At 41.2% G+C, this 25993-nt stretch overlaps 2 protein-coding genes across 2 annotated transcripts; one reads left to right on the forward strand and one right to left on the reverse strand.

Moving 5' to 3' along the window:
- Nucleotides 1-1204: 1204 nt before the first annotated feature.
- Nucleotides 1205-7045, forward strand: LOC129759827 (mitochondrial import receptor subunit TOM22 homolog). Its single transcript, XM_055757361.1, has 3 exons — nucleotides 1205-1635; nucleotides 1895-2023; nucleotides 6285-7045. Exons 1-3 carry the CDS (start codon nucleotides 1507-1509, stop codon nucleotides 6600-6602), a joined length of 576 nt encoding a protein of 191 aa, XP_055613336.1. The 5' UTR covers nucleotides 1205-1506; the 3' UTR covers nucleotides 6603-7045.
- Nucleotides 7031-25993, reverse strand: LOC129759826 (uncharacterized). The gene is made up of 8 exons (XM_055757359.1): nucleotides 25937-25993; nucleotides 25380-25664; nucleotides 15794-16924; nucleotides 10931-11299; nucleotides 9765-10870; nucleotides 8639-9693; nucleotides 7502-7810; nucleotides 7031-7427 (listed from the first exon to the last, which is right to left on the reverse strand). Exons 1-8 carry the CDS (start codon nucleotides 25991-25993, stop codon nucleotides 7213-7215), a joined length of 4527 nt encoding a protein of 1508 aa, XP_055613334.1. The 3' UTR covers nucleotides 7031-7212.

A 25993-nucleotide genomic window follows, 5' to 3' on the forward strand; every position in this document is an offset into this window, starting at 1 on the left:
CTACGACAAAAATTAAAATGAAAAAGTACAAAAATAACGAAAAAGATAAAACAAGACTTTTATAACGAGAAAGCCAAGAATGACAACAATGTCAAAAGCGATAAATAGGACGAAGGTCAAAAGTGACAAAAGTAGCAAGAACAAAAATTAGAGAATAACAATTATGACAGAACAGATAAAAGTGATAAAATAGCAAGAATGACAAAAATGGCCCAATATGGGACATAAGGACACAACTGCAAATATTGAAAAAAAAGTTAAAAAATGAAAAAAAAAAAAACCTGTAAAACTCTTGAAACAAATATGAAATTTCGACGTCTTTCGGTTTCAACGATATTTGTAATAGCCTGATTGACAATTTCAGCACAGATTTCAGCCAAATGAAGATTAATTGCGGCTTCTTTACTTTTGAACCTTCAAAATTTCAAGAAGCGACTTGAGAAAATCTACAACAGAACTTCAATGTCTAAAAACTTAGACTGATCACAATAATCGATTTATGTAGCGAAAAATGAGTTCAAGAATAATAATAATTATTAATTTAAAGATCTGTCAATTTATTTCAATAAATTTTGAATCACGAGTCGCCGCGACTATTTCCCCCCTTCCCTAAAGCGGGCCATAGACTACACAAATTGGCCTGTACAAATTCGATGATTCCGCGTCGATTGTTTGATCTATGCTCGCCCACACACTATACAAACATATTTCACGCGAACACAAATGATTGCTGGCGAAAACAGCAACAGCAACAAAAAAAACCATCTCCACCCCGGCTGGGAGAATGTTTTGTACAAAATATTTCGATCCCGTCCGATTTTACTCCAACCGTTTGGGCGCTCATTCAAGCAGTGCCATACACTATGCAAATCGTGCTCACAGCGACAAAATTTCATCGAATTTCATCGCATTTGTACAAATGTTGTGTAGTCTGTGGCCCGCTTAACATAGCTGTAAAGATAAGTTTCAAGAATACCACGGCACATAATACTTTGTTGAGTAATTGGCCTAAAACATACTATTGTTATTTAATAAAAAAAAGTTTAAACCATTTGATGAGTAAAATTGATTCAAGTGGCTTAAAATCACGTGTGTAGAGTTTATTTTTACTGAGAGTGCATTTGAAAAGAGAAAACGAAAGAAAAATGTCAAAAGAATAAAAGAAAAACGTGAGCGAAACAGGGAGAACGCAGTGGATCGATTTTTCTTATTTCCCCATCGCCTTCATCGTCGTGTTCTCGCGGATGGAGTCGCATGTGTTTTTCGGGGCTCCAATTTCCGTAGATAAGTTCTTTTCGGCTCGAATATTCGCGTGAAATTTATTCAATCAAGTGACAATTAATGCGAAGCAATAGCGGTTGATCGATTTTTAAGTCAACCGAAGCCGGAAATCGGTACCTTTTTTGATTCTAGTGGGTTCGTGCAAAAAATTGTGTGCTGAGTACTTTTGGCAGATCTCAGCAGTCTCCTCAGAAATTTTCTTTTTGGTTTCGCTGTTACTTTTGAATGGAGTCCGACCCAGAGGTAGTGCTGGTGGACAAAGTGGACGAGGACGAACTCTCGACGGATAAGGACAGCGGAATGGAGTCGGCAGCGAACAGCAAGGACGATACTCCCGAACGCAAAAGCGCTACGGTAAGCTTGAATTAAATAGCTTCGATTTTTTCATTAAAATGCAATAAGCTGTATGTGAAACATGGCTCAAGATGATCTAAAAAAAATCTAAAGTATGTACGTTTAAGATAAAAAAAAACATGACCCAACATGACCGGCTTGCTTACAAGAGAATGTTCTATTTCTGCGCTAGCAAGCAAGAAGCCAAACACGTTACGCAACACGCATAACACGAGCTTGAGCTTATCGGTAATTTATTCCGTTTCATTTGCACTTTCAGCTTGAGGATCTTCCCAAGGAGGATGAGCCTGAGCCGGTACCCGTAAAACCAGTTGCAGCTTCAAAACCTCCGACATCACAGCAGGCAGTGGTCGAGAAGAGGAGCACCGATTGTGACAATTATGATGACGTAAGTAATGTTCCCTGTTCGTTTTTACTTTCTCGTCTTGTTTTGACATTCGTTATTCCCGGTCGATGTTGAGTCGGAATGATTCACTGAATTCTTGTTGCGATTTGAACTAAATACCAAACTATTTACAAAAGCATTCTTGCTCAAAATGTCGTTTTTGTTGAAAACTCTTTCGTCTTCACTACGTTCCAGTCAAGGTTCTCGTCAACTTTGCGTATTTCTGTGAATAGACTACGCCACAACGGTTTTCTAGGGCTGCCTTATCTTTGATGCCCGTCGAGTTTCCAGTCAACCGCCTCCCTGCAAATCTCGTTCTCATTTGTTTGCAGCGTTTGTCCAATCTTTTGGCTATTGATTTGATGTTTCAGCTCCATCGACTTGGTCTTTTCGACATTGACTTTGAGACCTGCTGGCTTACAGCTTTCCGTGAGGTCGTCTAGTTTGCTTTGCATATCCGGTGGTCTTTGGGCGAGCAAAACAATATTGTCCGCCAGGTCAAGGTCGTTAAGGTACTCTATTGTCAAAGGATTCAACGGCAATTCTCGGTTCGGTGCACAGTCGATCGATCCAGTCAGAATCTTATCTATTATGATGAGAAAAGGTAGCGGTGATAATATACATCCTTGCCTCACTCCAGCAGTTACCGGGATTGTATCAGAAAAAAACCATCGTGCAGGACCTTGCTTCCTACTGTGCTTCAATGAGATGAACACGGTAGTTTCTCTGGGACTCCTCGTCGTCTAAGTGCAGCCCAGATGTTTTCATGGTTCAGTCGGTCGAATGCTTTTTCGAAATCAACAAACACCAGCAGAAAAGAGTCCTGATTTAAGTTGCTTTTTTTCAGTATTATTTGTAGCTTTGTAGTGTGGTCCACCCACACATGGTCGGAATCCACGTCGAAGCTTAGTGTTCATCTTCTTCTGGTTCCTGTTTGGAATTACTTTGAGGGTTGTACAGATCAACGTTATGCCACGCCAGTTAACGCATCCAGTAAGGTCTCTTTTCTTCGAGAACTTTACGAGGAGACCCTGCATCCATTAAGCCGGGAATATGGCAGAATCTTAGATATCAGGAAAAGACCGACATTTGTGCTGACAAGGAAGGTACGGCTTTGAGCATCTCAGCAGGGATGAAATCGATTCCTGGCGCTTTGTTGGATTTCATGTCTTTGATTGCAGCTTCTGTTTCAGACAAAGAGGGCGTTTCCAAGTTGACGCCAATAATGTGACTTACTGACGGCGTTTCGAGCAGCGGGTATTGTTGGCCATCGCTATCCGTGACTCGGAAAAGTTACTCAGTCCAAGTGAGCTGATCTGTTCGGTCTGTCAATAGCTGGCCTGCTCGGTTTTTCAGCGGCATTCTAGCATTAGTTCTTCCATCACTGCGAAAATTGTCATGCAGTAATCAGATTCATCCAATGGCGGCGGCACTCTTTTGTCCATATATGTATAAAAGCTCATTCAACTGTCTTTTCCAGCTCTGCATAGCATAAGCGGACGGCTGCTCTCCATCCATTCACTGCTACTTCCACACACTTAACCGAGTGTATGCGAGGATGCCAATACTTGGCGCGTAGTCAGCGATGGGTTCGGCCGGATCATAACTACCCTGCAGAGGAATTGGAACTAGCTCCAGTCCGCGACCGGTGTAAAGCGGAAAGCATCTGAGTAGAATGCGTCCGAAGTTAGCAGTAAAGCATACAAAGACAAGACTATACCTTCTTTTTTATTATAAGTTGATCACTCAGCTGGTAAATCCTTTTTACGGATTGCATTCCAAGGCACGCGAGCCACCGCGTCTCCCCAGTATGCTACTCTGGGTCCATGGGTGCAATTGGTCCACCTGGGGCCTCCGGTCATTATTCCCATCCAGACCTGCATCGAAGGCTGTACCCGAGATGGGAGACCAAGTCCGCGCTTAAGCGCTCATCGGCTTACTCAGTTTCAAACTCCAGCATATATACCCTGGCTCTTGTTACGATTCAAGACTAAGGACCTCTCCTCTGACGACTCTTTACTCCTTTACTCCTCTGACGTCCTTTTACTCGTAACTCGAGGCTCGCTTGGTATCCACGACTATCGTGCGCTCCGCCTCTGTTCGAGACCATTGCAAGAGACTAATGACCTCTCCTCTAACGACTCGAGATCTCGAGGCTCCGCTTGGTTTGGCTCAAGGCCCTCTCCTCTTTACCCGTTCGTGCTCCGAATGGAGAGCAGCTTATCCTGGACACGCGCTTGTCACAGCACACGTCCGGGGCTTTACGAAACTACTCGGATGATTCCCGGCGAAGACGTCATCCTACACCGGCTCGAGTGACTCACCCGCCGACGACGTGAAGTCACTCTACTGGAGAGTATTCCGCGGCGTAAATACACTTCCCCCTACGTGTTTGACTGCGAAGAAGGTATAGTCTTATCCCCGCAGCTTCCGTCGTAGGAAGCGCGTTCTATTCAGATATCCCGGGGTTTTGGAGGTATCCTAACACACACGCGCGATGTACCAGGCAGCTCGTCATACACAGAAGGTAGAGTCTTATCTTCCTATGCTTTACTGCTAGGATCGGATGTACACTACTCAGATGCTCCCCGACGATGGAATCACCCTACACCGGTCGTGGACTGGTGCTGGTTCCAACTCCTCTGAAGGGCAGTCATGATCCGGGTGAACCCATCGCTGACCACGCGCCAGGGTTTTAGTATCCTCACACATCCTCCGCACAATGTTGTCGGCTGTCGTGTCTGGTCAGAAGGCGGCAAGTATGTGAGTGCGTATCCCTTCGAACCTCGGACAGTTGAACACTACGTGTTGTGTTGTCTCACCTGTGTCACCGCAGGTTGGGCAGAAAGGCGAAGCCACGTGTCCAAACCGATGGTGGTACTGCATGAAGCATCCGTTACCAGTCAAGAACTGTGTCAAGCAGAAATCCACCTCTCCATGTCTCCAATCTATTAAAAATCCGACGATAGGGATGAAGCGATGGGTTCACCGGCCACGTACCGAGCTGTCCCACTGGTGCTGCCAGATGTACATCGAGGCTCTCTGGCATGTTTCCGCACATCGGGCATGTGCCTATGATATCTTCCTCTAGCAAGACCGAGATGGGCATGACCTTCGCCACAACATCAGCACCTACCGAGGACACCGTTCGGTATGCGCTGATAACTCTAAGGTTCATCGAAGGTTTTGCAGATTACACTGACTGCCGCTCCGTACCGCGAAATGGACGAGGTCACACTCGCCAGGACCCTCCTTCTGCTGCAGCGAATTGCCGAGATGTTCGACTTGGCCCGTGAGAGGGCTGCTGTCGCCATTGCCGCTTTTTTACAGGTGTAGTCGACGAGGGCCGTAAAGCTCAGCCGGTCGTCGATCATCACCCCCAGATTGTACGTTTGGATTCGATTGCGCTGAAATCAGGTTAGTGATCAGCACCATCTCGGTCTTGTGGTGAGCCAGAAGCAAGCTCTTGGAGCCCATCCAACTTTCCATCTTCTCAATCGCTACTGTGGCAAGTAGCTGGACTTCTTCGGTTAATGGGCCCGATGCCAAGAGAACAATGTCGTTGGCGAAACCCACAAGTCTCACTCCTGTGGGGAGACGCAGTCTCAGCGCAGTTCTTCGTAAACGATGTTCCACAATACCGGGCCAAGTATCGATCCTTGTGGAACCTCTGCCGAGACACTCACTGTTTCCAGCCCCTCACTGGTCATACTGTAGTTGGCGATTACGGAAGTAACACTCCACCATCCTAAAGGTATATGCCGAAATCCTCATACAAATGAGCGACGACGCAATTGCTGCTCAACTGACACATCTGGGTGATCAACTAATAAGAAAAAAAAAACACTACCGAGAGTACCATGACTTTTCGTGATAAAAGCATTCTTGACTCCACATCACTGTTCTTCGACTGTCTGTCTGTCGGCAGTTTCGAGGCTCGGGGTTCAAAGTATGCCTCTTTCACCAAGGACGACAGTTGTTGTGGATATCAAGCAGGCTTCTTCTACATTTTCGGCTGAAGCCGATATGATCAGTTTTATTTTCTGTTCGGCCATCTCGGGATACCCTCGGGATGACCTTATGTGTTGTTCGATGGGGGAAGAGCGATCCACCGATGATCATGTTGTAATTCTATAAACAGCTTTCTGTTTTCGCTCATCTGCCCTAGATTATGACGCCCCATTTATTCTCCGGGAAAATAATAATTGAATCATGTTAACAGCTAAGGCGATCAAAATCTCTCAGTAATCTACCATATTTTCAGGAACCCGATGAAACGCTCTCCGAACGACTGTGGGGCCTGACCGAGATGTTCCCGGACGGCGTGCGCAACTTCACCGGCGCCGTTACCAACCTGTCCCTTACCAGTGTGAAGGTGCTGTACAAATTTACCTGCAATGCATCGTGGATCTTCTTCACCAGCTCGATGATCCTGTTTGCACCGGTTGTATTCGAAGCGGAACGGGCCCAGGTAGAGGAAATGCAAAAGACTCAACAGAAGCAGGTGCTCCTAGGTCCAGGATCCGCTGTTGGGGCCGGTGGAGGTGGAATCGCTGCTATGCCTCCGATGGCAGCCCGATAGATTTGGGGGGCGATCAACTTCCTTTTTCCGGTTCATCATTTTAGATTTGCACATACAAATAACCCAGTTAATAAGCCAGTTAATTATCATGTAATATTGTAATTGAGGAGCGAATAAAAAAATCTTCGAATTCGTTTCCAAACAAAAACAATAGTCATGCAACATTTCTTCATAAAGATTGACGCCAACAGCAACTAATAACTATTACAGGCTAGTCTGGAAAATGCTTGTCTTGATGATTTGCAGAGAAGCTTCCTTCGGGTTGCTATCACGTTAAAACATTTGAAACTGAGAAGAGAATCCAATTTAATTTGATTCTATTAAAAAAGAAAGAAAAGAAACCGCCCGTGTAATAGGGAAGAGTTTAATAGATTGTTGCTAAGCGCAGTGTAGTAGTCCTATCCTAATTAAATGAACAATGAAATAAAAAAACTTTAAATTGAGATTCTTGTTTCAATCGCTTGGTCATATATTTACAATAAATGCAATAAAGTTGAGTGATGTTTTAAAAAAAAGACAGCACCAACTTGTTGAAACAGTAATTTTGAGTAAAACAGTAAAAACAAAACAGATAGACGACAGTTAATTCGATCCTTCATCATGCATACTACTAGGTTAGCCGATAGTTGCGGAAGTTTTTGTAGTGCTGCATTATCGACAGCATAAACCCCTCGGTGCTGATTATTTCGATTGTGGGGTAGAGCTGCCGCAGCTTGGGCCACATGTCTTTATCCTGCACATCGGATATCGCGAAAAGTTTGTCGGCATACTTTGGATGTTGGCTGGGAAATTTAGGGACCCGACCACCAGCACTGGCCACTATCACTGGAATGAAGAAAAAGAAAATAAACTGTGAGCAGAAGATTTCTAAATTTTATATAGGTGGACTAACAACTTACATTTCAGTTCATCCGGCGGTGGTTTTGTACTGGGCGTCACGAATACGGAATAATCCTGGAACAGTTTCGCCTCCCGAGCCAGCGTGAGAGATTTCTTCAGATTGAACTTGAAGCGCCGTTCCATGTCCTGGTCCTGCAGAATGTGCTCCCAGGGGTCCACAAATCGGCGTTCCGACTGTACCAGGTCCAGGTAGGGTTGACCGACGATCGGGATGCCTTTCCCGATGGCACACAGGAATTTGTACGTTCGGTAGACACGATCCGACACCAGGACCGATGCCATTTCCGGCAAGTCCACTATGGTTCCTCCTGTGGGTGTATGGGGGACAACAATATGAATATGGCTTGAGTTTATCATTTTGTCAGTTGAATCGTTTTCGGCACTTTTTGACATGTGACAGTGCAGGTATGCCGATGAGCATGATCATGATCGCGAAATAAAGTTTTGAAAAATTGTGAACACACGCGCCCCACTCATATGTAATTTCCTCACGGATAAAAAGAATGACATTTTAGTCTTACAGACTGCTGACTTTATTCAAACATTCGTTATTGTGCTGAGTTTTTTTTTTTTGGTACATGTTCTAGAGAGTAAGGAATAATTAACATAATAAACAGTGTGTTAACATTTTTCGAAACATTTTTCTCTAATGCTCATCTGCGTTCAACTAACAGGGCGACCTTGCTCTATGTGTAAGTTTGAGAACTCGCATTTGAGTTTGATGGGGCTCACTTTAACGATTTTAGCAAACATGATCATGTAGAATAATTCTATAGACAGTTTTTACGGATACCAAAACAAAAGCTTCATTAAACCAAATCAACGGTATGCTTTATTTTTCCATATTATTTCAATTGCAGCTACATAAAAAAGCTCCTAACAAAAACAAAATAAATTAAAAAAAAACTAAAAAAATATCAGAATCTTTGCTTTGAGCATTATCACCGCAAAAAAAACAAAGGTTACGGCACCGGGTTTCAACGTTGATTCCGGAGAGTCCTCGATGCTAGGAGGAGTAACAGTAAGTCAGTAAGTCACATAAGCATTAGAACAATAAATTAAAATTCACATAAGCGCGAGATGAAAGATGCGATAATAATATCCAATGGTTGAATTGTTAAAAGAAAATTACTTACCGGCACGGGTGATGATCTGCTTGTAGGGTTCCGGGCTCATTTTGGTGAACATGAGCTTGGGTTTGGGCGCCCGGGTTCGGGTCCGGCTGCCCGATGATTCCGATCCGTCATCGGTGGTTGCTCCACTGGCACTGGTGGCACTCGATTCCTCTTCTTCGTCTTCAGAAGATATCAAGACTGTTGAGGTGTTCAATTTTGTGTTTTTTGCCGTTTTTTTCGATCTTCCCACTGGAGCCGTTCGATTGACCGATTTGGAGGAAGTTTTTGGTTCCGATGAGGCTTCCGATAGAGTTGAAGCAGCACGTTTAGTACGAGCAAAACGTTTGGCGGGTGGTGGCGGAGGAGGCGCAATTTCATCCTTCGGCTTGATTTTTTCTTTCTTGGCAGGTTTGGTCGAAGATGAAGTGCTAGTATCTTCATCAGCCTTGGCTTTCCTATGCCTCGTGGGCTTTGTTTCACTGGTTGTAGATTGATAATCTACCGATTCATCAACTGAGGACTTCGAAGAGGTATGACTAGCACAGGAATCCGTTTTCGACCGGGTAGACCGTCCCGATCTGGATGAGCTTGTACTTTTGTTGTCCTCTTCGGTTTCGTCCGAAGTTTTTCTCTTCTTAGTACGATTGCTGTTAGCTGATTTTTTCTCCCGGCTTTTCACAGCTGGTTTAGAATCTTTATCGTAAACCATAACTTCAATTTTACTGTCTTGTTTTTTGAACACCGGGTCCTCGGGAAGCTCATCTTCATCGGAACTGTCACCGAAAATGTACTTGTTCCTCGCGGTCACGCGGTCCGCTTTCTTCTGAGAAGCTTTTATCATATCCGATATGGCAAGGTTCTCCCGGCTGGCCGCCTTCAAGATCGGATGCTCAGGGGTGTTGAAATCAAACGAAAGGGTATCTTCGGAATCACGACTGCTCGATGGTTTGCGTGATTTTGCTTTAGGAGTTTCGAAACCCTTTGCCGGGTTCTTGCTTGTAGAAGGAATAAGAGTACGATTGTCCGGTACTTTAAACACGGGTTCGGGTTCGTTGACGTCAGTCTTCGATGAAGAACTACAAAAACGTTATATTTTTTTTTAAATAAAAGACACAAAACTAGAAACAAAACGTAATAAGTCGCTTACCTTTTGACACTCTCTTCGCCACCGATGGGGATGGTAGCTGCCAGACAAAAATCGTCGTCCAAATCTTCATCCCCGACGTTTTCCATTTGACTAAAGCCTTCGAAATCGCTTTCCTGCGTCATCACAATCGAAGAAACCGATCGCTTCACAACTGCCGCCGCAACTTTATCCCCAGAACCATCCTTGGAATGCTTGCGCTTCTTTTGCCGTTGCTGATTCATTGTCACTCGATTTTCCTTCTCGGAAGATGGTGAAATGTTCAACGAGTCCTTCGACAGCACAACCTCTTTAGACTCTTCATCCGACTCTTCCGGAATTCCTCGGATCAGTACCGACTGACGGCAGGTACTGTTAGCCGGTGGTCGAAATGTACCATTGATTTCACAACCATCGTCTCCGCCATCATCGGAGCTGGCGTGAGATGCCGTTGCCTTCAGTGGCTGTGTAAGCAAATCGTACGGATCTTGGTCTTCCGAACGTGTGGGTACCGTTTTTGCCTTCTTTGGCGATGGTTCACCGAGGTCCAACGGTATCGTATCGTTATGATTCGGGTGCGATGTCAAAGGTTGCGTTTGGAGGTCATAGGCGTCGTCATCGTCTGCAACATTTCCGTTGGGCTTTTCCAATTGTAAAGGTTGCGTTTCTAGGACGAATGCATCGAGATCCATTTCCTTATTGCGACGCATGGATTTATTCTGCTTATTCTCCCGAAGGTCGGTCAAGTGAATAGCAACCTTGCGCAAGGATTTCGCTTCTTTGAGCTTTTTGGCAGACAATTTTTGGGTCAGCAAGTCGTACGATGAGCTAGAAGGAACTTTGAAGCTGTTGGACATCATAGGTTGCGTTTGAAGATCGTACACATCTCCGTCTTCGGTTGGTTCCGGAGATTTTGACGGAGATGGCAAATCCAGCGGTACGGTATCATCTTGTGGCAAAGCTTGAGTTAGAAGGTCGTACGCGTCAGCAGGTTCATCACGGCTGGGTGATCGTAGCAGTTGTGTTGCCAGTTCGAATGGATCGATTGACTTTTTTTGCTTCTTCGAAACGGAAGAGTTTGGCGACGTTCTGGAAAGAGACCTCGAACTTTTGCTTGAACTTTGCGATACCTGGAATAAAACGTAGAGTTTTTAAACAATTCAATCTTTTTTAAATTAAAAAAAGATTACCGCATGCTGTTGTTTGTACTTGATGAGGGCCCTTTCGGCCGTTTCCCGATAAGCTTCGACACCTGCCGTAACGATACAATCGATGCTGCCGGCATCATCGTTGGAAGACACCACCAGGAAGCACTGAATGTCTGCACTCCTCGGTGATTGTATTCCTACTTGTTCCAGCAGCTCTTCGGCGCTGCAACTCTGTTTAGGCACGGTGCAGGTAATTTCTCGTTTCTCCCCACTCCGCAGAAGCACCATCATTTTGAAAGAAGTTTTTCTAAAGTTCGACTTGAAAGGAATCAAAGTTTTTCCATCGCCAACATGCAGTAGACCGTTGGCATCCGGTTGCGGTGCTTTTACGGGGACTTTTTTCTTTTTGGGCTGTTGAAGATAGTTTTGAAAAAAAAAAACTGTTATTGATTTGCTCATATTGTTATCAATGAAAGAATCCTTGAAGATAAACGATCTCTTTTTGATATATTATTGAACTACACCAATAGCAAAGTATGATTTCATTGGTTTTTAGTGATTTAGTTTCCTGCGTGAATTTCATACTGGAGTATAGCATGTACGTTTTCACTACTTCAATATCAGGGTGATCGTTAAGTTCAACAACTTAAAAAGGTGAAAACTGCATATTTTATTGATATGAAGCTGTTTTGTACACTTTTACAGTGTCGTCAATTTTCATTGGTGGTTCGAGAAAGATATTGGAATATCTGTGAAAAATTTACTATTGAATATCATGTGTACATCATAGCAGCTCAGATCAGTACCGGGGTAATATACTTCGAAAAATAATATATCCTGGAGGGTAAAATAGGTTCTAGACTTTTCAGAAAATCACGTCGAAATCTAGTTCGAAAGGGTATCGGATTTCAAAAAAAATAATTTGTAGAGGATCATAAAAAAACAGCTTCTAAGCTACGACTCATTTCGATTCGTAGTTCGGTTCATATTCGTATTTCCAAGGCTGAGTTTTGAAAAAAGACCACATCTCGATTGAAACATTAGATATAAGCTATGTAGTTTAAAAAATACTAGAAAATTTGAACGCGTTTAAGCTATGTAGTTTAAAAAATACTAGAAAATTTGAACGCGTTTATGTTTTGAGAATAATTTATCAATAAAGGAAAACATTTTTGAAATAATACACATGCCTTTTCTAGAAACGTTTTATCACCTGTCTATCGAAAAATAATATGTATCCAGATATAAGTAACGTTTTTCTCCGTGCATTGTTTATTTTCGGGATTTTTTACACAAGAGTATTGTGTTTACATGCTTGACTACACGGAAATTTACCGAGAGTGCAAGGTAAACGCTCGTGAAAGACAAAAAAGTTGAAACTCACCTCACAGCGAGGTAAATTCGCCTTGAATCGAGCTGAAGAAAAAAGTACAATTCATCGAGAAAAAAATGTACAATTCACCTAGAAAAATGGTAAATCCAAAAAAAAGGTACCTTCTACCTCTTCGAGGTAAAGCTTACCTCGCAGCGAAGTACAATTCACCTTTTTGCTAGGTGAATGAAAAAAGGTCAAATTTACCTCTAAAAAGGGGCGGAAAAAAATTATCCTAGTAAAGCCCGGTTTACAGTTCTTGTGAACTCGAACTCGAACGTGAACGTGAACTCACCACAGTGAAAAAATATTCCGCAGTGAAATGTCAAATCGGTCAAATCTTCAAAATTAGCAAGAGGTTTGTTCAATGACAGGTAGAAATTAGTTTCGATCGGTAAATGACAGATCATTCAACCAATGTTTTGATCGATATTTGTCGAAACAATGCACAAATTTAAATTCAATTTCCTCGAAAAACATATTGTTCTTCTTCAAAACATATTCAGCTTTGAAAACGATTGATTTAATAAAATAATCCAAAAGTTCTTATCTTTTAATACAGTGAATTTAAATTAAATTTTATGAATATAAAGTACTCTCAAAAAGTATTTATCGATCAAGGAGTAATAACGAGCTTTAGCGATTCGTTTCTTTTGAAAAACTTATTGAAAGGACGTTATGAATATAACTTCTACAAAATAGTCATTTTTTGTTCTTAATTAAAAATTGACAAACAAAAATTTCAAAATAACTTTTAATTATTGAAACAATTGAAAAGGTTTTTATTTAATTAAAATGCATCAGTACACTTTTGTTCGTTAGTTTTTCTGCTTTTCAGTTCTCCTTAAAACACATTATTTTTGAATGATTTCATAAATTTTGTAATTATTTCCATACCTTTACTGAAGCACACATTTGAACAAAGCGGAATCTGTTTTTTTATTTCAATGGACTCTGGCCATTCGATGATCTTCATTTACATTTATTCGTTGAGAAGCTCTTCCAACAGACAGGTACATTTATTCGTCGAGAAACTCTTCCAACAGGTTCAATTAAATGATGCCCAAACGGGGTTAAAAGTTAAAAAAAATATCATATGCGTCTCATTTCAAACTCGTAGTATTTTAAGCCTTGAATTGCCTTCAAATGTGCTTGCAAATTAAAAAAAACTAATTTTTATGGAGCAAAAATTTTTCCGTCATCGGTGAAAAATGTTTTCAGAATGCACATTGCCATTCGGACGTGAAAATGAACGTGGAATTTATATTCACCACTCTTGTCCCGAATAGACTTGCACCGTGAAAAAACCATCAAGTTCATAATCACAAAACCATGAATTTGATGGTTTACACCATGACTTTTACGATCCCCGATACCGTGAATACACATTGAAGTTCATTGTTTTCGACCATACATTTCATCGTTTTGGCGAAAATAACCATGAAAAAGGGGTATTGTTATGCAGCGTGACCATGAAAAAAATAGCAATTTCCCATACATTCGGAAGCTCAAAAATATGAAGTTCATGGTGATAATAGCTTCCACTTTTTCATTGTAAAACCATGAAAATTCATTTATTTACATTGTTCTAACGAAGATGGAAATCTAGGTTTTTCTATGGTACATAATTATTGTTCCAACCATGAAATTTCATGGTTTACCATGAATTATTTTTGTTTTTATTGATTGGAACAGTTTGCTAAAGTTATTACTCGTTTCAAGGAATTTTATTCATGATTAGTTATGCTTTTGAATAAACTTTTATTGAAAAGCACGACCAATCAGGAATATTATTCCTTGAAACAAGCAATAACTTTAGCAAACTGGTTGATTGAAAAAAGGAATTAAAAATAATTTGATTTATTTTTATATTGCTTTAAATGCCTTCTGTTGTTTTTGTAATCGATTACGTAATTCCTATCATTTTTTTTGTTAAGATTTTAAATTATTAAAGTAATTCCTATCAGTCACCGGAATTCAAGCAGGATTTGCGTTTTGCAGATTTGTTGCACAGGAACATCTTCGGTATAAATCTGATGAAAGCTCACGTAGTTGTTGCCGGGAGCACCCGGCCCCAGGTTCAGTTGATTGCCACCGTCCGCTACCTCGGCCACTGGGTTGTTGTTTTCTGAGCGATTTTCCAATAAGGCATTATTCTCGGCGGGTGCTTGTTCTAGTTACCACAATGTAGAATAAAACGTACTGCAAAAAGACATGTTTGAACATTATAATTTTGAATTTGAAAAAAAAAATGTAATTTACCGTTCAAAACCTCCAACGGAATTTGCTCGACTCCGATTGCTCCTGCATGGGCGCTCCGGTTGCTGTGGGACGTTGTATTCGGCGATGCCATTGGGAACACCATTTCTACATATTGACCTTTGCTTTTAGGCCGAGAAGCGTTAGGGAACACCTTTTCGATTATCACGATTGTTGGCAGCTGATGCTGGCGTCGTCTTCGTTCTGTTGCGGTGCATCTGCTTCCTCCGGTTTGGGACCATTCAGTCCATTAATCACTGGTGCTGGTGCTGACGGTGGATCTGGAAGTGGAATCTCTCAATTGCCGGCATCCGTTGATGGGCGGCTTGAACTGGCGCCGGAAGATTAGTAACATTTGGTTGCTGCTGTTATCCGTAAGTTGCCGTCACTATATTCGCTATTGGAACCAGATCCTTCGCGAGATCGCGAACTTCACTGCTGTCTCCCAGCAGTACCACCCGGGGAACTTTACCGCCAGTTTTGGCTGGCAGAAGCCGTGGAACAGCATCTATAGAAATAAAAAATTAATGAATTAAAAAAAAAAAGATTGAAAAAATATAATTCAGGTTAAAAAGTTACTCACCATCCTAAATACTTTTTCGCTGTTCGCTTTAAAAAAATTGACTGCAAAGATTTTTTTTGCCAAAATGACGCGCATTCAAAATGTACACGCTCATTTTGAAGTCCCAGCTATCTAGGTAATACATACATTGAAATATTATGTTTTAACCATATATTTCATGGTTATCGTCATATTTACGGTAATTTCACAATACAAGACCAATTTTACTTTTTGAAGGGATTGAGATTTTACATTGTTTTTCATTGTTAAGACGTAAACCATTGTTATTACAATGTAGAACCATGGTCTTGGTCTATTCGGGGTTCGTTTTCTGTTTTCACGTTCGCTCAGTGCGTCTACACTTCGAGCGGAATTGCAGTGAACGCGGAAAAAATATTCCGCAGTGAAAATCGGGGGAAATGGAATAAAACAAATTTTAAAGGGTTTTGAACAAGGAAATCAGTCCAAAAATATTCTATCAACCATTCCGCATCTATTCCACCCAGTTTCGCAGCCATGAAATGCAGCATAGTCGAGTTTTTGAGAAATATAAGTTTTTTCATTTTCACGTTCGAAAGAACTGTAAATGCACCTTAACTCGGTAAATTTTACCATTTTTTCTTATTTTCCATGTATATTTTTTTGGGCAATTTGTTGCCTGAATATACGAAAGATTATAACTCTCAGATGTTGTTAAAAATCAGCAACTTACCTTCACCAATTCTGCCTCGACGATGGCCTGCGTAGCTATATCGTACGGATCGACGAATCCTTCCTGATTCAACGAAATATCTCCACCGTCATCATCCTCCTCATCCGCCCCCTTCTTTTCATCGGTACCCTTTACTTCTACATTTTCATCATCGAAGTTAAGCTCCGGGGTTACTGACTGGTCTCGTTTTGCCGTTTGTTCTTCTTCCTTCCGTTTTTTGTCTTCCATAGATTGTTGAGAAACTGATTTGCTTAGTCGCAACTTGCTTGCTGTTGCCGTAACCGGTTCCTGATTAGGGCTAACACGATCGAAATCCAGATCCGGTGTGACGGAGTTTGATCGACCCGATTGACGGCCGTCCGTTTGAAGGGAGCATTTCGGCGCCGACGGTGGTCGATCAAAGTCCAAATCCGGCGTGACGGAACCTTCTCTGGGAACTTGATGAGAACCACTACTGATCTCGTGTACCGACGATGTGGCTTTGCTGGTATTCCGCGATTCGGACCACACCAATTTACTCAGATCGCAGTCGGTTTCGTCAGCCGCCGGAAGTTTACCGTGGAACGAAATCGAATCGACCGACCGGTCCGGTGCGATTGATTTGCGTCTCTCATCTCGTTTGTAGGATTCGTCCAAGTTTTGCAGTAGGTTCTGAGACTGTTCAACAAAAGGATTGTTGAACATACCATCGCCGGTATTTTCGTCGTCTTCGGTTTCGAACCGAAGGAAATCATCGTCCTTGTCACCTTCCCCGATGGTGTTGGCGATCGGTTCGATGATTTCCGACTCATTGGCGTCCAGGCCGGTATTTATTTCCTGGGTCTCCGGGATGAAGAACATATCGTCATCATCATCTTCTTCGGCGGTCTCGTTATCTTTTTTGTTGGTCGTGCACTTGTCGACTTGGATTTTGATAGCTGGTACAACGGTAGAAGTGGGAATGCTGCTGTTTGCAAAAGTATCGTCCAGCTGTTGTGTAGCGGGAATGCAAAAACTGCCCTCTGGAAGAAGGGAACTTTCTGCCGGATCAACTGACAATGAGGAAACATTGTTCGACTTGAGTGAGCTGACGGAGCAGTTCGATGTTTGTTGAACTGATTTTGTTATGGAACTCGACTTTGTGGGAGGTTCCTGAAAAAAGGAAATGATTGTTTGATTAAATGACTTGAAAACCGTAGTATTGGTTCCAGAAGATCCCCTTGAGGGCTTAAACATAGATATTTAGAAGATCATATGAAGATGAAAGACCTGGATGAGATCCAGACCGTTTGCGCAATGAAGAATCACGAGCATACAGTTTGTGTCTGAAGAAATAATCCCGTCATCAATCCGATGGGATGAATCATCCAATAGGATGAAAATTCCTGAAAAAAAACCGTCATCACTCCATTGGAAGGATTCGATATTTTCCAAAAGAACCCTTTCGGTATGATCTCTGTTACTTTTCTCAAGTACCCTACTTTTGTTAAGCTGTAACCCTACTTTTGTTTAACATTAACGATTGCCCCGTGAACATTTGATTTTGATCCTGACCCGAGAAATGGTTCTGATCTGGACCTTGATGCTTATTCGAAACCTGATGCTGATTCGAAGTCTTTTCATGATACTGATCCGGAACCTGACCCTGATTTTGCTGCGGAACCTGACTTTATCCGAAAACTGATTATGATCTACCCGCAACCTGATCTTGATGCTGATCTCAAATTTCATACTAAACCTGAACCTTATCTGGATTTTGACGCCGTTACTCATTTGGATCATGATTATGATCCTAACGTGACGGAACCTGATCTGATACAGAAACAGATATCAATTCGACTCTGACCCCAATACAATCCGGAACCTGTAATCTTCAACAAAGATTAACTATATGGTGATTTTCTTCATTAATAAATACATATAGTCAAGAATTAAGACCTGAAACCAGATATCCATGATCTAGACCTTTGACAAGAGTCCTGAGCTCTGAGACATGAGTAATTAGATGAGAGAAGCGAGACGTAACGTAGAACGTGGAAGAAAGTGAGAATTGAGAAGTGAGACATCCCAGCAAACATTTTTGTAGGTATTGGGGACATGAGGGCATATTACCTTGGGGATAGCAGCGGGCATTGAGAGCCGGTGACTATAAAAAACACAAGCAACGAACAACGAACAACAAATTTCGGATGGAAATAGGCAAAGACTCACGCGATTGGAAACTTGGAACATGAAACTGCCGATCTTCAAATTTCGTGGGCAGTACCCACGTGCTCTTCAACGCATTGAAGAGCCGTAAATTCTACATCGTAGCGTTGCAGGAGGTATGCTGGAAGGGCTCCACGGTACGAACGTACCCAGGTGGTCGTTCATAGTGATGGGTAAGATGAGAAAGCCCGTGATCGACCCACGAATGTGTCGGTTAAGAATCAAGGGTCGCTTCTTCAACATGAGCATCATTAACGTGCACAGCCCTCATCAGCCCAGTGACAACAAAGGCAAATTCTACGCGCTGCTAGACCGTATTCACGTTCTGCTGCCAACATATATTTGATGTGTTTTACGTGTTTCCATACAAAAATTGGAAAAATTGATTTCCAGGCTACGCAGATGCTACGCAAAACGAAGGCAGAAGGCAGTTGAAAATAATTTTTGTATGGAAACACGTAAAACACATCAAAAATATGCTTGTTGTGTTCAAATATAAGCGCGTGGAGACAAATGACAATAACACCAATTTGTTGCTCTTAGTTCAAGCTTCAATGTGGTACATTAGTTTTAAAAATTCACTTGCACGTTTTTGCAATAAGCGGTCGTAAAGTTGAATAAAAATATAACTTAAAGTTGCAATAAGTTGACTAGAAAACGTCGTAGAATGTTGAAATCTTGTGCAAAACGTGTGATTTGAATACCCCAACAAATGTCCAGAGCACATTATTCATATAAATCCTCATCTAACTATAGTTAAGTTTAAAAAACTAACTTTTAAACAACTTTCAAAATAAAACCTTTATAACTCTGCTCTGAAAAGAGATAGAGTTTTGATGTATTCAACAAAGTTTCATATTTTCACGTATTCTACAACTTTATAGTATAAAGTAAAGCTCTATCTATTGAAATAACTTTTGATGCTTTCAAGTTATGAAGCATGTTTGAAGTAGCAAATATTCTGAAGACACTTAAGAGAGAAGATAAAAGACAGAGGCGCTACGAAAAAAGTTCCACTTTTATCCCCTTTTTGACCACAGTACGGTGGTCTGGGTTGAGGGGCGAGAGTGAAAAGAATATAAATTTTTTAGTTATTTGGCACGGATATACTAGCGGAGGAAACGATGGATGTTTTGCTTGCAGATCGACAGCAGTTGTGATTTGAAAAGGGAGGACATTGGGCATAGTTTTAAGGTGTCTGGTAGATTGTTGTAGAGTTTACTTGCGAATTAACTGGGTTTCTTCTTTCCAAATTATGTTCTAACCCTGAGCAGACGAAGGTGATTTGCGTTTCTGGACGAGCGGTGAGACGTCATTCTTTCGAAGCGCATGTTGTGATGGGAATCACTACTTGTTAGGAGTTTGTGGGTATATAACAGAGTTTGAAATTCCTGGGCACCTCGTATGGGAAGTACAGAATCGTCCATATTTTGTACATAAACGTTCGAAAGGGTACAAATACGGCAATCTAAAGACAGCCTTCAGCGCTCTATTCTGCATGGCTTGTAACTCCCTTAGGCGGCTTTTACAGGCTTTACCCCCAGATATTGCAGCCTCCGGTGAAACAGCGCAAAATATACATTTTTCAGTCAGTGAGTTGGAATGAACGCAGAAATTTTCCATATGGCACCAACGACCGGAGCGAGTGTTCGTTTAAGTTGCTCTATATGGGCTGTCCAGCTTAAGATATCATCGAAAAATAGTCCTAGATATTTAAACTCGTTCACTCGTTCAATTAGGGTGTTGCCTGTACGGATTATTGGCAGCTGAGGTATGGAGCGACGACCGGAATTGAACAGCATGTACGAAGTTTTCAGCAAGTTTAACGAGAGAAGATTACAGCCGAAGTAATGCTGAAGGATTTCCAGATCGTTTCCAATCCATTCCACTATCTGGAGAGGATTGGTATTGCTGTACGATATCAAGGTGTCGTCGGCAAAGAGCCGAACTTTGCCGTGCAGATTCAACACGGGGAGATCGTTGATGAATACCAAGAACAGCAGCGAGCCCAAGTTGCTTCCCTGCGGTACTCCAGTTGATATGAATCTTTTACTACTTGAAGCTCCTTTTAAGGAAACAAATTGTTGGCGAGCTGTTAAGTAGCTTTCGATATGCCGAAGGGGTTGTCCACGTAATCCATACCATTCCAATTTCTGCAACAGCAAGGATTGATCAATGGTGTCAAACGCTTTCCTCAGGTCCAAAAATAAGACACAAGCATATCTACGGTTATCCAGATCATCGTACACGTCCTACAAAAGTTAAGTTGTTGCAGTTAGAGTGCTGCACCCCTTTCTGAAACCATACTGGCGTGGGCTTATGAGGTCATATCTTGTTAAATATTAATTTATTCGAGTGACAAGTAATTTTTCAATGACTTTGTTCAAGACAGAGAGCGTTGAGATTGGACGGTAGTTTGATACATTTGATCTGTCACCTGACTTGAAGACAGGAGTAACGCGGGCTAGTTTCAATGCATCAGGATCAGACCTGCGATAGGCGAAAGCTTATGATTGAAAACGAATGAAAATGAGAAACAAACAGCCATCATCATCATCCAGCTCGCCTACTCTGAACCATCATTGTGCACGTTGCAACTGGCTCTCACTGAAAGTCTATCGTTTGCCAATGTAGCCTCCTTCTTTGTAGCGAGAATTCGTTGTCATGAAGAAGCGATAGCTGAAAATCATCACCAGCAGCCGGCGTCGCTCCAATGATGGCTTCGTTTTTTCAGTGGAACCGAACTCGATGAAAGCCAACGAAGGTTAATTTTCATTAGCCGAGCTTGGAGTGAAAATTAAGACTCGTTCCTCGTTCGGTTCGCTGGACTCGGTAGGTACTTGGTCTGCTAGGATGTTGTTGCTTACGCTTCCTACTGAACGTTGGTTGTTAGGAAAGCAAAAGGATATGATGGACTGAGCGGGAACGTTTGAATCGTCCAGGAAAGGTGATAATTTTTTGTTGTAACTCGATGCGCTTCATTTATGTCAAAAAATGGTTATGGATGTTCATGTAATGATTATGTGTCTATCGCATGAGGATTAAATTTGAAATTATTTCTTATTAAAATTTGAAAAATCAAGTTTGAGCGATTTTTATTCTACATGCTTCGGTTTTTTTTCAATATAAAACTGATTCTAGAATAAACTTGATTTGAACGGGTTTGCAAACAGTGAAATTATATATAAATGAGATGAAAATTTTTAATTTTTAGCTTGAATTTTTAATTGCTACGTTTATTCTGAGCTCTGAGCTAAGCTCAATATACCTTTTTTTTACGTTCTGAGTTTTCATTACATTCGGGTTTTGAAAACCAAAATTTTATTTCGAGTTTCCAACGTCTTTATTTAAAGTTTGGTGAAGTTATCTAACATTCTAGCGCAGGTAAATTGGATTCAATAGCAAAAAAAAAAAAAAAATATGGCACGGGTAAGTGTAAATAAAAAAAGAATATTATGGAATTGTTTTTTGAATGGTTATGCATTTGTGTATGGTCTTATTTTTTTTTTAATAATGTTTCAAACAAAGCGCATAATTAAAAATGCTACAAAAAAGCTGAAAATCTATATGGAAAAGCTACACAATCATCAAAATTTATGGTTTAAATTTTTTTTAAAGACTTCATGTTCTAAAACGATTTAAATTTTTTGTTTCAAAACGATAGATAATATTTTTTTAATTCTTAAATATGATTTTGACACTTCACACTCTATTTCAGGTTCTTTTTTTTTGTTTTAGAATTATGCTTAGATTTTCTTTAGATTTGCCGATTTTTTTTAAATCGTCTGAATTACCCGACCGATTTGATAATCGACATCTAGCGTAGAATTTAGTGGCATACATACGCCCACCTATGTATATTGGTTTAACAAAAATCAATTACGTTTCAGAACAGCTATCAGAATTCTACCCTTAGGTAATTTAAAATCTATTGGATTCGTTAAAAAAAAATTGCACCCCATCCTGCGGCAAAAAATTATCAAACGATCATCGTCACTCCACGAATAGGCCTACGCCTATATGCAACAACAACAAAAACATAAGCAGCAACGTAAAGCAACCCAAAGGCTATGGGAGCATTCGCTCGCAATATCCATGCAGACCGACTATCGTCCTTCCAAAGTTGACGCTTGCTTTGCTAGCGCGAAAGCAGAAAGCAACGATTTTCAATCAGGGCCGGAAAGGTGAAAAGAGAATCGCAAAAAATTTCTGTCAGTCAGCAAAGTTGATGATGAGAATTTCGATGACTTGATTGTCAACGCTAAGGAAGAGAGTGAAAATTTCGTTTGCCTGCTCGTCATAGATTGGGATTGTGCGCAGGCAGAGAGTTTGGCTTGCTGAGAATGATGGTTTTACAATTGTAGCCATCATTAGTTCTCCTCCAATTTCGCAGCTCTGATTCAGGATAGACCACAGTTTCGATAGTTTCGTTGAAGATGTCTGTCAGGATGTTGGAAAAAGCCAAGTGATGGGCTTTCACTGTAGCTATGGAAATATTATCTGGACCAGAGGATTTGTTGGTGTTAAGGTTGCTGATCTCTTACAGAACTTCTACAACAGATGCCGGTCTCAACAACATGGAGGGCGGATGAGAATGAATAGTATTGAACCGTTGAATATCTCTGGTGCTGATGATATTTGAAGCCAATTGAGGCCCAACGTTGCAAAAGTACTCGTTGATACTGTTCGATACTTGGATTGGATCGGTTTGTACTTCATCGCCAAACATGAGCATGATGGGGTTGTGGTCTTTGGACTTACGACCCAGGGCTTCATTTAGGAATTTCCAGGATTGCTTCGGGGTTGCCGTTTGCAGAAGTCGAAAGTAATAGGTCCGTTTGCAGTGACTTTTTAGTTTTGACAGCCTTTTAGAGACAAGTTTCAGGACAGCTTTAGAATGTTCGTCCGCAGGATTCCGTTTACAGTGCTTCCAGATCTTGTCTTTAGTTGATATCAGTTTCCAAGCGTCGAAGGTCATCCACGGGCAATTCCTCTTTACCTTTGCTTTCTCTGTGACTGTTTTTGTGGCGCGATTTCGAATGTCATTATATTTGTCAACTATAAAAACAATTTTTTCATTTGCGGATAGATTTCCTGAGATATTCATCAAGGCTTCTGCAAATTCCGTGTTCAGCTGCTGGTGGTTGATGATGCTTTTGCTCAGGGCTTGGGCTTTTTTATAGGAACTGGTTGACAGTGTAGTAACGATCATACTATGGTCGCTTGTATCCATGCAAATGGTTTTGTTCATTGTCGAGGCGATGATACTCTGAGAGCAAGCAACGTGGTCGAGTATCTATGTTCCCACTTGGCCGGACGTATTACAGCATTATTGACAACAAACATGTTGTGTGACTCCAGGATCCTCATGTACTCTCTGACGATGTTATTAGACGTGTTGACTGGCACATTGGTATCTCCCAGGAAAATCGAGTCGAAGCATTTGATATTACTGGCCAACTTACTTTCCAGCTTCTCTGCGAAATTGGCGAAGCGAAATACAGGTGGACGATATACAGCGTGTAGAAGTAACGAGCTATTACCCAAGGGGATACGTATTCGTATGTAATGAAAACCTTCATCCTCCTCTATTTCCTTGGTGTCAGATTTGAAGGAAAACAATTCAAAATGCGCCAAAACTGGGGAAACTCAAATTTTGATTAGAACGGCACAACTCAAAACTGAATAATAGGGGTTTTCGCAAATTCTGAGTTGTTTTCAATCAGGCATTTTTAAGGAGTGAAACTAGGCCTTCGACTAGCTCAGGACTCCAGCCAATCTCAGGGTCGGCTCGTCGTAACTAGGAAATCACCCAGTTATCAACCCGTATTTTGTACCTTTCGGTGCACGCAATAAAAGTGAAATGCAAATTTTAAAGGGCAAGTAAAGAACATATATTGAAAGCTAAGTTTGAACTTTAGTTACTAAAAGGGAAAATTTAGACTTTATTAAAAAAAAACCTTTTTAACTCACTGCTTGCTCGTTGCTGCTGGTGCGGGTACCCGTCGATGCTGCCGGACACCTCGATGCTGGAACTCGCTGCCGTGGTACCACGTGAACTCTGTCGGCCGGGTCGGCCGGTATTTTCCCGTAGTTGCGGACGCCCTGGTGCGTCGTGCAGGTTCTGGCCTGCCTCAGGCCTCAAAGTGGTGATAGATGTGACCTCGGAATACTACCGGCGGCTGTAGGATGGTTTGTCGAGAGAACTACAGGTCTCTGTTCTTTTCTGCACCGTGTGTTGTTGTACGGTCAGAGAAAGTCGTTTGCCGGATGGTAACGAACGGCGTATCCGGGAAGCCGTATGTTGACGGACGGTGGTTCGACCCTCTTGGGACGCACTTAGCACTTTTTTTTCACGGTGCTGATATGTGAGTATTTTCACTCGCGTTACTAAACTACCAAGATCTTCGATATAGGTGAAGCTTGGCTAACGAAAGTTAGTTCACATCACATAACAAGAATCGTTACAGTGTTCATAATTACCCCATACACAAGAGGGTAATTATGAACAAACGGGGTAATTATGAACAACCGTTTTACGCCCACAAGCTGCTACTTAAAAATTAGAAAAAAAATCTCAAAATGAAGAAGGGAACCAATCATTCATTTTTGGTTACTTTCCAGAATTTTAAAATTTAAGAGCTACTTGTTTGAGCTGGTAGTATGAAAAACTGAGTAATTTTGTTCATAATTACCCCACCTAGCCCTACCTATCTAAGAGATCTCTTAGATAGGTCTCTGCGACATGTGTTAACTATGGTATTAAGTAAATCATGATTTTGAAAACTACAGAATTTATGATTTGTTTTGTTTGCTTTTAACGAAATAAAAAGTTTCACGTTTATTTCAACGAGATCTGTAAATAGTCCTTCTACTGCGAAAACTGAGTAAAAACCGTGCTTATACCGAAAAACGTGCAAAACTTCGAGTAAAAAACTGCTTGTAATATGTGATCAATTTTTTTTTACATTTGAAGTGACCAGCATCAGTGTTGGCTAATCAACCATTAACAGACTTTCTGATACTGTAAGATGTCTTTGATAAAGATAATGTCTTTCACTGATGCAAAATTTGTTAGGGAACTTAAATTCGCATTTCCCATTAATTCTAGATGTCAACATTTGTCAAGGTTAGGTACATACGGTGTTCCACACGCTACAGATTTTTTTCAAGATTTCAGTAGATGGAAAATGTTGTTCTGTATGACAGCATGTTTACTCCACATGTTTTCATATTAGTCTCACCAAAGTACATATATGAAAAGTTTACCGAGTATGGTGTCGATTTTGGTGCGTTGAAAAATCGAGCTATATTTACGTAGCTGTCGCTGATTCGAAAGGAGCATCAATTGATATAATTTTTTATAGATTTATCTTACGAGTTCTATCATTAAACTCACCTCCAGGCTGCAATCGATGAAATCGGCTGAATCTTCATCGCCGAAGAAGGACACGGAGCCTCGTGTTTTTCCCTGGACCGTTATCTCCAGTCGACATTCGACATCCCCGAAGGTGATGCGCTCTTTGCTGCCATCGTCGGTGGAGATGTTTATCCACTCCAAGGGTGGAATCGGCGATCGATCACTGCTGCTTAGAGACACTCCCCCATGGGAACAGAGGTCCATAATGTGAAGTGCCTGTGAGGCGGATGTACATCGCAGGGCGGCATGTTTTGGACACACTGACTGAAATCATAGAAAGACAAATTGAAATTGGTTATCTAATTTTTTTTTGAAATTTTCAAAAAGATTTTTGAAACTAAACTTTAAACAGGTAGGTATTCAAATTATGCTTCTTATTCCTTAGAAAAAATTCTATAATCTTAGCTACAACCTCAACCGGTTGATTTAGTAGGTTTATTCAAAAAATAAACAACGTAATGCTATAATCTGTTTCCAACCGATCGCTGTGAAGGTTTCAATGAAAATTGTTATTTTAAAACTTTTTATATACCAACCACACAAAGCCTATCGAAAAAAAAATTATTGACAGGTGTAAAGTTCCCATATATCAT

The sequence above is a fragment of the Uranotaenia lowii genome, unplaced genomic scaffold, assembly GCF_029784155.1.
Source record: "Uranotaenia lowii strain MFRU-FL unplaced genomic scaffold, ASM2978415v1 HiC_scaffold_285, whole genome shotgun sequence".
Classification (NCBI taxonomy): domain Eukaryota; kingdom Metazoa; phylum Arthropoda; class Insecta; order Diptera; family Culicidae; genus Uranotaenia; species Uranotaenia lowii.

Coding starts and splice junctions, on each gene's coding strand:
- LOC129759827 (XM_055757361.1), top strand. CDS start 1,507: ATGGAGTCCGACCCAGAGGTAGTGCTGGTGGACAAAGTGGACGAGGAC. Junction 1,636..1,894: donor CCGAACGCAAAAGCGCTACG/GTAAGCTTGAAT, acceptor TTGCACTTTCAG/CTTGAGGATCTTCCCAAGGA. Junction 2,024..6,284: donor ATTGTGACAATTATGATGAC/GTAAGTAATGTT, acceptor CCATATTTTCAG/GAACCCGATGAAACGCTCTC.
- LOC129759826 (XM_055757359.1), bottom strand. CDS start 25,993: ATGATATATGGGAACTTTACACCTGTCAATAATTTTTTTTTCGATAGG. Junction 25,665..25,936: donor TTTTCGATAGGCTTTGTGTG/GTTGGTATATAA, acceptor CTATGATTTCAG/TCAGTGTGTCCAAAACATGC. Junction 7,428..7,501: donor ACCGCCGGATGAACTGAAAT/GTAAGTTGTTAG, acceptor TCTTCATTCCAG/TGATAGTGGCCAGTGCTGGT.